The 13481-nt window shown below is 47.5% G+C and overlaps 1 protein-coding gene across 2 annotated transcripts; it reads right to left on the bottom strand.

Moving 5' to 3' along the window:
- Positions 1-218: 218 nt before the first annotated feature.
- emilin2b (elastin microfibril interfacer 2b) lies at positions 219-13481 on the bottom strand. Of its 2 annotated transcripts, none has more exons than XM_053860666.1 (9): positions 13345-13481; positions 13155-13280; positions 12386-12564; positions 10195-11733; positions 2223-2408; positions 1436-1486; positions 1328-1372; positions 1145-1261; positions 219-1007 (listed from the first exon to the last, which is right to left on the bottom strand). In XM_053860666.1, the coding sequence occupies exons 1-9, from the start codon at positions 13473-13475 to the stop codon at positions 661-663; spliced, it is 2721 nt and encodes a 906-aa protein (XP_053716641.1). In that variant the 5' UTR covers positions 13476-13481; the 3' UTR covers positions 219-660. The 2 variants fall into 2 exon arrangements, with proteins under 2 accessions (XP_053716641.1, XP_053716642.1); XM_053860667.1 differs by having other exon boundaries at positions 1145-1258.

Raw genomic sequence — 13481 nt, 5'->3', positions numbered from 1 at the left:
TACGGATAGCGGTTTGTTTACTCGGATTGAGCAAGTGACGTAGCGGAAAAGTCTCATCTTCTACTCTTCCGGCTGATCGGTCGGTATTACCGTACTGCGCAAGTCAGAATAGTTGGGTCGGATTCACTGCACGCAGCATAAAGGCGCACGTCTTCCGCGGTGTGAAATCAACAGAAGGTTATGAAAAGATGAATGAGAGCATCAATATTGAACCGAAATTTCTTTTAATTTAAGGACTTTTTTTCCAAGTTAAACATTCATTTTTATTCAATAAACATGAGTACTGGATTCCAAAATGTACAGCATAAGTCTGTAAAAGTCCCAGTTAAGATCCCAAATGAGAAGAGTGTTGTGTTGTAGATAGGTAGAGGCCTCGGGTCAGACCCAGAAACAAGCCTGTTGGTAGTGGCGGGCTACTGAGGCTTCATGAAACAGTGTCCTCATTTTCTTTGGCCACTAGATGGCACTCAAAAATCTTTACATTTGTACAACCATTTCAATGAAATTCATTTTTAAAACCAGAAGCGACATCAGGCCGAGGGGCAATAGTCGAGTCAGATTTTTCATCACGTAAAAAAGTTTTTTACCACCCTTTTTTAACACTCCTACAAGATCTTCACTTGACAAATGAAAATGTGTGGAAAACACAGAGGACGAACTTCACCTGAGCGAGTCTGAGCTTACATGTGAGTGGTCAGGGTACAGCATGACGGCGCTGAAGGAGGACAGGATCTCGGGGGAAGCCGAAACAGCCAGTTTTCCACCGGTGACGACCAGTCCCATGCGCTCACCTCTGCTCAGGGACAGAACCAGAGACAAGGATGCTGAGCCGCCGCCACAGCCACAAGACTCGGGCGTTGCCACGGCTTCGGACAGGAAGCCGGACGAGTCCAACTTCTGGACGCTCCGGTTGGATACCGACAGGACGGCCTGGATCTTGTGGCCTTGTTGGGCAGACAGCACGGCCGTCACCAGGTACCGACCGTCTGTGGGGACCGTGAAGATTCCTGCCCACCGCAGAAGGTCAGTTGTTAGACGAGAGCAAATAGGTAGTGCTTCAGTTGAGTCAGTTTCTCATTTGTTTATCATTTCCATAGACATGAATATTTCCATTCTCCTGTCGGTTTTCATGTCAGTTCCGTACCTGTCTTGGGGTCATAGTGACCCCCATCGTTGACCAGCACCTTGTTGAATATTACGATGCCAACGTCTCCAGGGAAGGGTGTCAGAGTGAGTCCGGCTGAGAAGGTCACTTTCTCTGCTAGAGACAGAAAGACTGGATGTGAACATCAGAGCAGCAGACGCCAACCTGTGATCGCCCTCTGACCTGAGGACGCGCTGGGTGGTCGCTGTGACCAGGTGAGGCTCTTGCCTGCAGAGAAGCAACACGGTTATTTAAGCTCTGACGCGTTCAGAATAAGATTCATGTCGTCACCTGAGACAGGGATTTGAGGTTTGGGGGTCTCCGTTTGTTTCACAGATGAAGCTGCCAGACAGAAAGAAAAAGACATTAACAATCGAGTGCAGAAAAATGTGACGCCGCTGTGACATGAAGACTGAGGAAATAAATGGATGTTTATCTAGAAGTACAGCTGTCTCACCAGACTTTTTCTTACCCTGTGAAATGAGTTCATTTGTTATTATTATTATTATTATTGAAATAGTTTGTTTTGTATATTGAAAAAAAAGATAAATCGAGTTGCCACATCTGGGACTCTCAACTAAGGTCTGTTTTTGATTCTTGAAGTGTTAACAGGAGACAAAAGTGAAAGAGTCGCCTTTTGGGGCCATTTTTTTCACTGAAATATTAAACATTGTCACTATTTCAAAAGGTTGAAGCTTGAAACTGGTCAGAAACAAAGGCCTAAATGAGCTAAATTGAAGCTTGGGAAGGAATCTAGTCATCTAATGTGCGCACAACGACGTCACCAAGCGGCGACCACTGTGAATTACATCACTTTTACAAATGTTTATTGGGTTGATGAAACAGTGTTCTAATTTTCAGACGCCACTAGATGGCGCTCTTCGTTTAGACATGCTGTGAGGTTTCATTGAATGACTTGTTCAAGTCTAAACATTTTACAGCAGACAGCGCCATCTGCTGAATCTGAGAGCCTCTGAGAATCACTGTGTCACGAAGCCTCATCGACCCTTCACTGGAGGACACACAGAGCCTGCACTCCTCACTGAGCTACAGAGAGAAGACGGACGGCCAGAGACACCTGGTGCTCCAGCGAAGCCCTGAACGGTCGCCATGGTCCCATCCGCGCCTCCTCCCGGTAACTTGGACAAGGTCATCCTCCCGGGGGGACCGGCCTGTCCTGTCTCCATCACCGGCGGCCGGGGGAAGCCCTCGATCCCGTCTGGGAAGGACCCGGAAGCCTGCTGCACACCTGCGTCCTGAACACCTGAGTGAGAGAGAGAGAGAGAGAGAGGCAGGTGAGCGGAGACAAATGTGAGGTCACCCGGGGTCACGAGCGTCTCCCAGCACAGAATTCTTCCACCACAGACAGAGTTTGAAAAACGATGTTTACAGCATGTCGCTGGTCCTGACATGAAATACGATGCATATTTTCCCCCACTGACCCTCGGCATATCAAACATGGAAACCCTGACAGGGACACCAGGAGAGCACAGCTCTGACTGAAGCGGCAGTGTCTTGTAAACAAGCCGGGAGTAGAGATCACAGTCCAAATTAAAAACGTCGCTCGGCCCGGACTGTAAATCCTCCGATTGTTCAGCGTAACCCAACACAGTCCTGAGTGGCTTCTAACAACAGCGGCTTCATTGCCTTTTCATTACAGTTGGAGGTCGGAGATGCCGGCAGCGGTTACGCGCTGCTGTCGTGGGGGATGTAAACAGCGGCGATGACAGGCCGCGGCTGCCTCTCCTTCAAGAGCGGCAACATTCCTGGGAAGCGCAGCCCGAGCATGACAACACACAGTGTCGCTCGCAGTGGGCCCTGAGAACCGGGGCCCCTTCGCAGCAGCCACATGTGCGGAGGACAGAGACTCAGCACATGTGCTCGTGATGGAGCCGAGCTCAGATACATGGCCGCAGGAAAACCAAGGAAACTCTGGAGTGGCTGCACCCAGGAGTGTTTGTGACAGGGAAGACGGCAGAGATAAACAAATGCAGCTGGAGCGCCTGAAAACCTGGAGCCCGTCGACACATGAGAAACCCTCTTTGTCCATGAATCACCCCCCCCTCAGTCAGGAGAGGCCACTTTCACTAGGCGACTTCACTGCAGCTGAAAGCGACGGAAAGATAAAGGCACATGAACACCTGAAACAGGTACTTCCTGCACTAGTTAGGAGCTAGGTTTTTCAGTCATAGGCAGGGATGGACCACACGTTCCACTGACTTTTCCACTGAATAAGTAGAGACTTTCACAGTGAAAGGAGTGAAGCCAGTGCTGCTGAAACTGACCTTTTGTGGTTCCACTGTCTCCATGGTGACAGGAGAAGTGGACCCTGTGGTTCACCTTTTGGTGTCAATCCATTCAGCTCAGTCCAGGAATGGAGAAACCATGACTGTGCTACTGCACCGGTGGTAAACAAGCATCAACAGCACTGTGTTCACTTCTACTGGGTCTATACTGTCTATCCTGAGATGGGATAAATCCAATAAGGAATGAAGCTTTTAGCTAGGATTTTGAAACAGGGCGTCCAATATTGGATCATATTGGGCGTCCGATGGACGCGTCTTGGACGCCCTCTAGCTACTACTCTAGCAACACTGTTTCATGATACCCCATCAACCGATCACATGGCAAGCAGTCACAGAATACGGTGGCCTAAAGTGGACAAAATTATGTCTCACAACAGACGGATTCATGGGCCCTAAAAGTTTGAATTGTACAGATTCTTCAACTTTTACAAATATTTATCCTTTCTCAAAGACAACTGAAAGCTTTTTTTTATTTGAAATTTCACAGAGGTTCCTCAGCCCTCGGACTGTTAAATTTGTGATCAGCCTTTGTTGTCTATGGGTTATTTTATTTTATATATAAACAGCACTTTATTTCAAAGCACTCTCCTAGTTGGTGGAACCCCCACTGACCATGGCAATGATTTCTATTCTGATTCTGGTTCTGGTTCTCAATGTAAATTATGCAAATTGTAAATAATTTTTAATATTTTTAATGCTATTATAAACCATTACAGCAGTCACCACAGACAGAGCGCTCACAGTGGTCCAGGTGACCACTCAGAGAGTTTCCTCAGACACAAGAAAAATGAGCGGGAACATTGCTGAACAGTAAATCTGTGTTGAAGGGAAAAACTCTGTAGTATCTTCTAGAAGACTATTCTCCACAATCAGGTGTGTCCTCCGTCACGATTGTAATTTACACTAAAAAAATTAGATTAATACTATGATTTAGATCTTCAGATTTTGCTTTAGCCTCAAGACTTAAGATAGATTAATGTAGCTACTGTAGCTCTGGAACCCTGAGAGTGACACGCTCACACACGATAACAATGAGATAATGCTGAAGTCTCTGCTACTAGTTAGAGGTTGGATATTAAAATCCACATGAGGGAAGAGAAGTCAGACCCTTCACAGCAGCTTGGTCACACTGATGAACAGGATGAACAGGCACCCTAAGCAAAGACTTTTCTCTTGGAGGTGAAGGAGCAGATGCAGTGACGCAGGTGTTCCACTAGAGGCAGCGAGGAGTTGGTGTGAGGGCGGCGAACAATCACAACAGGCGTGGACGCTGACAGGCGAGGTTTAAATAACACTGTATCTTATCAGGGCGGGTTTGTTCCAGCTAAAGCTACTGGGCACAAAAAGGAAAAAAAAAACACAACCAAAGCAGGTGAAGAATGGAGAATCTTCACTGGAATCCCTGGCAGAGATAACAGCGCCATCATAAGCTGGTAGCTACAGACGTCTCATACGCAGCAGGTGGAATAGAACCCAGGCTGAGATGTCAGACTCGAGCCGCCGGGATAAAGAGCACTTCAGCCTTGGTCTTCAGGAATCTCAGTCAAGCCTCTTCTTGTCCTGAGTTCAGGAGGTTATCAAGCTGACCCACTGACGTGAGGGAGTCACGCCGCCAGAGCCGGTCAGCGACCTGAGGCTGGAGGGGCAGGAAAAGTGCTCTTGCGCCAGTGACAGAAGTCATCCACAGCCAGAGGCTAAACACAGAGTAGGACGGGATTTCACTCCACCAAAGGGGCAGGAGGTCAGCGGAGGCTGCCGCGACTATAGAAATGACTGGATTTTTACAGAAGTCCACATGTATCAGTCTGCAGGCTCAGGGGCATTTTTGTATTTTCCTCAAAATTTGTTTAAAGAAAATTCAAAACATATATTGAAATAAATTGCCTTTCTATCTTCGATGTTTGGTCCATAGTTTTATTATGATTTCTATTCAAATAAGATGCATGTAAAATATTTCTATCTTTATATCCTTGCTTCCATTGAACCTTTTATGGTTCATTCCATCCACGTTACTTAAGATTCCATATCATGTTTCATAGTCATTGCCACCTTTCTTTTTGCGTGAAGGCCCCACACGACAGTCACAGTTTATAATGTGGCCCTTTACATCTAACTGCCCACCTCTGCAGTAGGAGTAGTGCCCTGTGCTGGTAGCCTCCTTTGGAGGATCTGATGGATCCAGCCGCAGCGCCACCAAATCCCCTTTAGACCTGTGGCCTGGCCCAGGAGTAGATCTCCCAAAATGCAGGTCCATTTTGTGAGCTGCAGAAAAGACAGTTTGATTCCACTATTCAACCGTTTTTAAAACCACAGAGTTGGTCCCTCATCAGGCCATTAATCCACATGGTCACGCCTAAAACTATCTGTGTTCACAACTGTTCAATGAACCTCCTCCCTGTTCTGAGCTGCTCCGACACGGCAGCCAAGATGGCCGAAATGTTAACAATGTTGTTGGAAGCACCGTTAACTTCTTCAACAACAAATCACTCCAGTGACCCACAGTCAGGGTCAACAGCCAGCGTGACATAATGGTGACCCTCCGGCCCTGCCGGACCCACCGGAGAGTTTCCACTGTTGCTTTGACAGGAAGAGTAGAAGCTCAGAAACACTGAGACTGAAGATCACGAGTGAGGCTTCTGATCAGGTGAAGCCATGCCAAGTGAGGTGGAGACGCATTTACATGACCCGGACATGAAAACACAACTGATGGATGTCGTGCCTCCAAAAGAGTGAGGTCCAGTGAGGAGTCACAATTTCAAACTGTATTTTTGTCAGCAGATTGTTTGGCCTGGAAGCACCTCCTTCACTAGAATGGACATCAGGGACCGGAGTGACTGGCAGGAGTGATGATGTCACTCCCAGCTCCGCCAGGGTTCAGTGCCCAGATATTAGATTTATCGACAGGATAACTGGGCGTCGTCATCACGTGCAGATCACCGCGTGGGAGACAGAAATAGAGTGGTGAGTCAGCGTGTGTCATTCTAGCTCCCAGTTTAATGGAACTCTGCGGCAGATTGTTGATAGAAAACAGTCAAAGTGGAGCAACTAGAAACCTCCTGATCTGTGACTAAACAAACAGAAGGCACAACATTTCCATGTGAAGTCAGATGGTTAAAGAGAAGCCAAACATTCTGAACACACTCAACATAAACACAGTGTGTCACCCTAGCTTCCTGACGTCAGAGCTGCAGCTCCCTACCCAACCAGAGGGGGAGCTAGAGCGTAACAAACAATCTAATAGCAGGCTTATAAGAAGCAGACCCTCCAGGACTTAAAAGACTTTTTATACACCTAATTTAGACCAGATTCCTAGCAAAAACTGTGGTGAAAGTTGCAATCATTTATAGTCGTGGAACAACATGAGGGGTAATAAGGATCCTTGTAAATGAGCTAGTAAATAACAAGTCAGTTTTTAGCATAAAAAAAGTTCAACATTGCAATGATTTTAACAAAATACACTTTATATGCATTACAAATAGTAATAGTATTTTAAGTGCAAAGAACACACACCCATGACGTTTCGATGGGCGGAGTCTGAGAGGTAAAGGTGAGGAATGACAGCCATGTTTGATCACGTCAGCCCTGAGTTCAGTTCAGTTTCTACATTTCAAACACGGGAATGTGGACATTTATGAATGGATTCAGAATCGCGGCCGCTGGCAGCAAGATTTGTGGGCAAATGTAGGTGTTTGACTTCATCTCAACAAGGAGGGAGGGCATATGATGGCGCACATGCCACGTAGAGGAGACCACGGCCCTTTGCAGTGAACAGATGAAACATCTGCTCTGGTTGCATGAAGTTGACACCATCCGTTTCTTAAATTGTGGATCATAAAGTGACATTTTGAACGGAGGATGAGAGGCTTATTTAGGGTGTAGTGCCTGATGGTGGACAATGCAGTGCTCAGTTCAGTCAGCCTGTTAACTCTCACAACTATGGAAGGACGGAAGCTAATGGCCTTCATTCACCGCAGGTTGGTGGCGACACTAACCTTCGAATAAAAACACGTTCTTCTTTAAAATGGATCAACCACCGCAGTGCCAGATTTAAAACCCCACCAACCAATGTTTGCTGTGACTCTTGGGGTTAGAACGTTGAGAGTGAATCACTAGATGCCTGACTGGGCTTTTCTTATCAACATACAACGATAAAGGCTCTGGAGTCATGTTCACACACTGTCGAACGACTGGAACTCGACTGACTACTGATGATGTGTATTGACTTGTATGTGGCTGGTGTACAACCTTGTTTATTTTTTAATAGATGAGGGATCTCTTTTCTATGCTTGGAAAATCTGTAGTTTTCCCATGTGCTACCTCGTACCGCAGCTCATTTTGTTAAGGACGAACAGCGTGCTCTGAGGCTCCCCACACTGGGAAGAAAAACCTGGCAAGAAGCCTGACAAACACTGCTCTCAACTCAATAGCAATGTTGTGCTAATGGCTACAGTCCATGTTCATCGAATATGCCTCACTTAATGTGAAGATATTAAGAAAGAAATAACCTCAACAATAGATTGCGTGTTACATTCCCGGACACTGTTGTGGTGCGTGCAAATCTGACCAATGGGATGGTACCACAGTTTGCCCCGTCTGAGAGGTGCATCTGATGCCAACAGGGGGCGGTATGCGTTTCACATGAAAGTCCAATGATGATTCCATGAGGTGGCATCAAGAAAAGTGAGAAGTTCAAGCAGCCATCTTGGATTCAGAGTAGAACCCCGCTTCTCGTAAACACTTTCTCATATGGACAGACAGCAGGAGAGATTCCGGTGAATCATGGATCACCCTGTCACTCGGGGTATTCAAGAACTTCCCTTATGTCATGGAAACCTGCAACAAGCTGGATTAAGATGAGCTCCAGAGTTTCCTGAACTGCAGCAGAATAAGCCCAGAGGCTTCCCCCGACTGATGTTTAAGTATGATTGCGGTAAAGTGGCGGCAAATTGAGCGATTCCTTCCAGCCAATCACCATTCAGCAGAGCAAACAACAAACAAGGCCTGGACTCCTGACCTCCCTTCGCCTGCAGGGCGGCTGCACGTCGTCTGTGAAAACATCTGAGAGCCGAGAGAGGATGGGACGAAAGTGGCGTCACCGATAAGCTGTCAGTGTAATGGACTCCAGCAGCACCTTCACGTCCCAGCAGATAAGAGACTCCAGGCAGCTGGAGCCTGAAGACAAAGCAGGAGCCAAGAGAGCTTGGACAGCAGATGTCCCTGACGGTTCACGGAAATCCAACCAAAAGAACCATCCAAAAGAACTCCCAATGACGGAACCATAAACTGAAACAACTGTCGGGCGGAGTGGCTCACGTTTTTTGGAAGGAAGAGTAAGTGGGTCAGTTTGGTGACGGGTTCACGCTGCAAATACTTTCACATGCTGAGTTGGAAACCAAAATAGAAAACATGAAACTGTAACTGAAGAGACGACCTCAAAAATCGACCTGGACAGCCTACGCTATGGAAAGAGAAAATAAATAAATAAATAAATAAAAATCAAATTATAATTTCAAGAAAATCAACTGGGATCTTACATATTCCCTGGACTATTTATTTGTTTGTTCATTATCTTGCCATTTAAGGCTAAGAAAGAAAATAAAAGTAGAATGAGATGTAAAAAATAACTGTAGAAAGAGATACATAACATGAGAATTTTAAGTTAAAAAAAAAACTTCTAAGTATAAGAAGAAGAAAAAAGAAAAACCTATAAAAAGCACAAAAATACATTACATAAATTGATAATTAAAATAACTATAGTATACAAGTGTCATTGTGAAATAACGTGATAAAAATAGAGCATCATTTATTTGAATTACTGATTATTGACCACCATTTTAAATGATGACGTCATGAAAAGTGCCTTGTTGTGAAAAGTGCCTTGTTTGTATGGCATGAAACATTAATTTCCATTTTCACTCCTAACTGGAGACATACATTCTTTAAACAAAGCCAGATTCACGATCATCGGGGGGGGAGTGTGCTCCAGCTCGCCTCCCCAGTGGACGGCGCCTGGATCACACGTGCATCACCAGGTGGGATCCGGCTCATAAACATCAGTTCAGGTTTATGACCACGGGACCCCGTGACGTCCAGTCGGGTCTCAAAGGAGACGTTAATGAGCAGCATTTGATGCGGTGGAGAAATGAGAGATCAATTAGCAGCAAATAAAGTGAGATGCCGAGGGTCTCGCAGGTTTCACACAGGAAACGACTCTGCTCCTCATAAATATCCACTCGCTCGGACCAAAAAGAATAACCCCTGCGGAGTGATTGTGTTTGAAGCCAAAACATGTTTCTCAACACAAGCGTTTCAGAACTGACATGTGGGTTCCATCAGACCTGCTGCCTCCTCCTGATGTTAAAATCCACAACACAATGAGCACTTGTTGCTCCTCAGTCAGATGATAAAAACCATTGTGTTGCAAAAACCTCGGTTCCTCAAATAGCGCTGCTCACGTTGCCATTCTCACTGGGTGGTGAGCAAGAGGCATCTGGGAGACACTCACAGTGCTGCTCCTCCACATGGACAGAAGCCAGTTGGAGTGGCTCAGACGCCCAGATTTAGTGAAGTGTTGCGTGGATGTGTAACTGGGAGGAAGCCCCGGTGCAGACCTGGATATGCTCTCAGTGCAATGGAGGCTGAGACGACTAGAGCAAAGCCACTACTGCAAGGATGAACCTTCCAAGCTCACGTAACGCGGAGAAAGAATGTGGGAGACTTATCAGACCGAGAGTCGCGACTCACCTGTCTTCTCAGGGATGGTCGGCACCGGCACCTGAAGTTCGTCGACGTCGCTCTGGACTTTCCGGCAGGTTCCCTTCAGCCTGGCGATGTCTTGCTCGTGAGCTCTCACAGTTCCATTCAGCTGACTGACACAGGTCCACAAGCCCGACACGTGTTTGTTGAGCCCCTCCCGGATCCTCCGAAGGCTCTCAGAGACCGGGTCCAGCTTCCCGCACACGCTCTCCATGGTGACGACGCGGCGGTCAATGTTAGCCACGCCCTGCTGGCAGCGCCGCGACTCGGCCTGCAGCTCCCGGCTCAGTTGGGCCACTTCCTGCCTCAGAGTCCGCTCTGTGAAGTTTGTGACTCCCTGGTTCTCATCTGGGCTGACAGCTGTGTCAGAGTGGACCACAGCGTGATCCAGGCTGTCCACTCGACCTTTCAGGGAGGTCAGCTCCTGACTGAGACTCTCAATGCTGGAGTTCAGGTGACCCGTCATGGCTCCACCGTCCTCCAGCCTCTTCTCTATCGTGTCTACAGTGGTTCGGAAACTCTGAAACTCTTTCACCAAACGCTCAGTCTGATTAGTTTGACAGGTCTTTGAGCAGGACTGGTCCAGGATACTCAACCGCTTCTCCAGTCCGTGGAAGGATGCAATAAGAGAGTTAAAGTTCTCTGGCAAGTTTGGCTCCAGCACTGAGACGTTGACTCCATCTGGTGTTGACTTCATCTTCTCCACCGAGTCTCCAACATGTTCTGTCTTTTGCTCCGACTCTGTCATGTTCACACGTCTCTCCAAGCGCTCCAGCCGAGCCAGAACGGAGACCTGAGAGGACTCGGGCCAGTCTCTGCCGCAAGCTTCATCCAGCTTGTGTCTCAGCTCTTGGATCTCGTGACGGAGATCACTTTCTTTCGAATCCATGAGTTCGGCCAGACTGAAGTAGTTGGTCTCCTGTCCCTCGCACTGATCCTGGACGGACATGATTTTGTAATCGCACGAGTTCTTCAGATCCGCCAGTTTGATGTCCATGCCTTCCATCAGCTCCTCTCTCAAGGCTTCGATCTTCTGGTCCACGTAGGCGCGCAGGTCTCCATCCCTGGGATGACTCGCCGCTGCCTCCATCAGAAGCTTAATTTGTCCGTCTTGTCGATCGACTCGACTCAGCAGGTCGTTCAGCATCTCGCTTTTGGACGACAGATCTTCAGAGACCTGACTGATCCTGTTCATGACCTCGTCCGTCTGAGCTGGCTCATGTGGGAAGGAGAAGTCCTGCACCTGGAGGGTCTCTGGTTCGGCGCCGCGGGCACTCACGGGCTGCTTCAGGGTGTTCAGCAGCGCCGCCATCATCTTGCTAGCGTCCTCCTGGAAGTCCGTCCTGAGGCTGGAGGACATGTCAGTCATTCTAGCCTGCATGTCCAGGACCATCTGGGAGAGCCGCTGCACCTCCTCCTCCAGGTGTTGAGACCCTCTCGGACCCCCGGGGGACCGGTGGTTCCCTCCAAAGTGGGCCTGTCCTCCCCAGGGATGGTTGCTCAAGCTGGTCGTCCACTCACTCGGCCCTGTAGAGCAGATACAGTCACAAATTGCTGGAATCCAATTTCAATACAATAATACTGTGGTTTGGAAACAGTGGCACTGAGGAAAAGACAGGAGGCAGAGCTGGAGATAGCAGAGATGAAGATGCTGAGCTTCTCTCTGGGAGTGAGCAGGATGGATAGGATCAGAGGGACAGCACATGTGCTCAGGTGTTTAGGAGACAAAGTCAGAGAGGCTAGATGGAGATGGTTTGGACATGTACAGAGGAGAGAGAGCCAGTACATTGGTAGGAAGATGTTGAGGTCGGAACTGCCAGGTAGAAGGTGGAGAGGAAGGCCAAAGAGGAGATTTATGGAGGTGGTGAAGGAGGACATGAGGTTTGTAGGTTTGAAAGAAAAGGAAGCAGAGGACAGGGGGAGATGGAGGAGGATGATCCGCTGTGGCCACCTCTGAAGGGAGAAGCTGGAAAAAAAAGAATACTATGGAATAAACAACCAAATATACATGACTCAATATACATATTTATACAATAAAAATGTTTAGACTATTTTCCTGAACTTCTGGTTTAGCTTTTCGATATCTAAAACCGATACAAAAACAAAGTGAATTAAAATAAAACTGACTGATGGATGAAGTTGCGATGTCCACACACTTCCCAACCCTCTCTACTCTCACCTTGCGCGGCTGGAATGTGAGAGGTTGACGACCCCTGCGGCAAACGCTCCACCTGGAGCAGATTCATGTCCTTCACCTCGCGGCAGTCGTGGCCCAGGTAACCGGGGCAGCACCTCCACTCCAGCTCCGTGACAATCTTGTAGGCGATCTTGTAGGTCGGCCTGAAGTGCGTGCGGTATCTGTGGAGGTTTGGAGAAGAACGGAGTCAAACTATAGTAGTAGGACTGCATCCTGGGTCATCCGGGATTACAAGACCTTTCCCAGGCCAGACAGCTCAGTTATCGTACCCTGCTAACAGCCTTTGCATTTTGTCGTTCAACTGCAGTAATCTCTGGTGGCCGAGATATTGCAAAACACCTTTCCAAACTCTGAAAACACCTTTACTAACTATAGAAATAGTTTTCTAAAAAGGTTTGCAAATGTGTTTGAAATGTAATTTGAATTAAAGTGCAATTTTGAGGAGCGCCATCTACTGGTATAAATGAAAGGCACGAATGACTTCAAACTCAACTGTTCAACTGCAGGAAACTTTTTCAACGAGAAAATAAAATCTCGGCTCAATTTCACAGAAATAAATCAACTGCTCACTGTTGTCGAACAGAGTTCTCGTTTCGTTTGAACAGAGCATTTATATGGCATGATCAACACTTTTTCCTCAAACACTGATATGAAATAACGCATCTGTTTAACAGCTAGATTAGATTAAAACCAAATGAAGACAAGTAGTTTGGTCCACATTTCAAGTTAAGTATCACTATGGGCGACTTACACGACTTGCTGCGCGCAGTCGGGCATCCCCGGCGGACACTCGGTAAACTCCGGCTGCACGAAGCTCTCGGTGCCTCCAACAACCACGCAGCTCACGTTCTTGTGCACAACGTAGGCGCACCAGTTCCTGAACGACACAAAAGTTAGCAAGTATAAGAAGCACCAGGGCCCGAATCTTCCCCCCCACTTACTTGTTTCTGTGCCGCGTCTCCGCGCCAGGTCGGACGCCCCCCTGATACATGTTGTACTGAAACGGGGACCCTCCGACTGGAGGAAATAGCAGCAAAACTGCGATAAAAGTTGCGCCAACGAGGACCTCCATGGTGGA

The sequence above is a fragment of the Synchiropus splendidus genome, chromosome 3, assembly GCF_027744825.2.
Source record: "Synchiropus splendidus isolate RoL2022-P1 chromosome 3, RoL_Sspl_1.0, whole genome shotgun sequence".
In the NCBI taxonomy this organism is placed as follows: domain Eukaryota; kingdom Metazoa; phylum Chordata; class Actinopteri; order Syngnathiformes; family Callionymidae; genus Synchiropus; species Synchiropus splendidus.
This window is presented reverse-complemented; position numbering and strand designations above follow the sequence as displayed.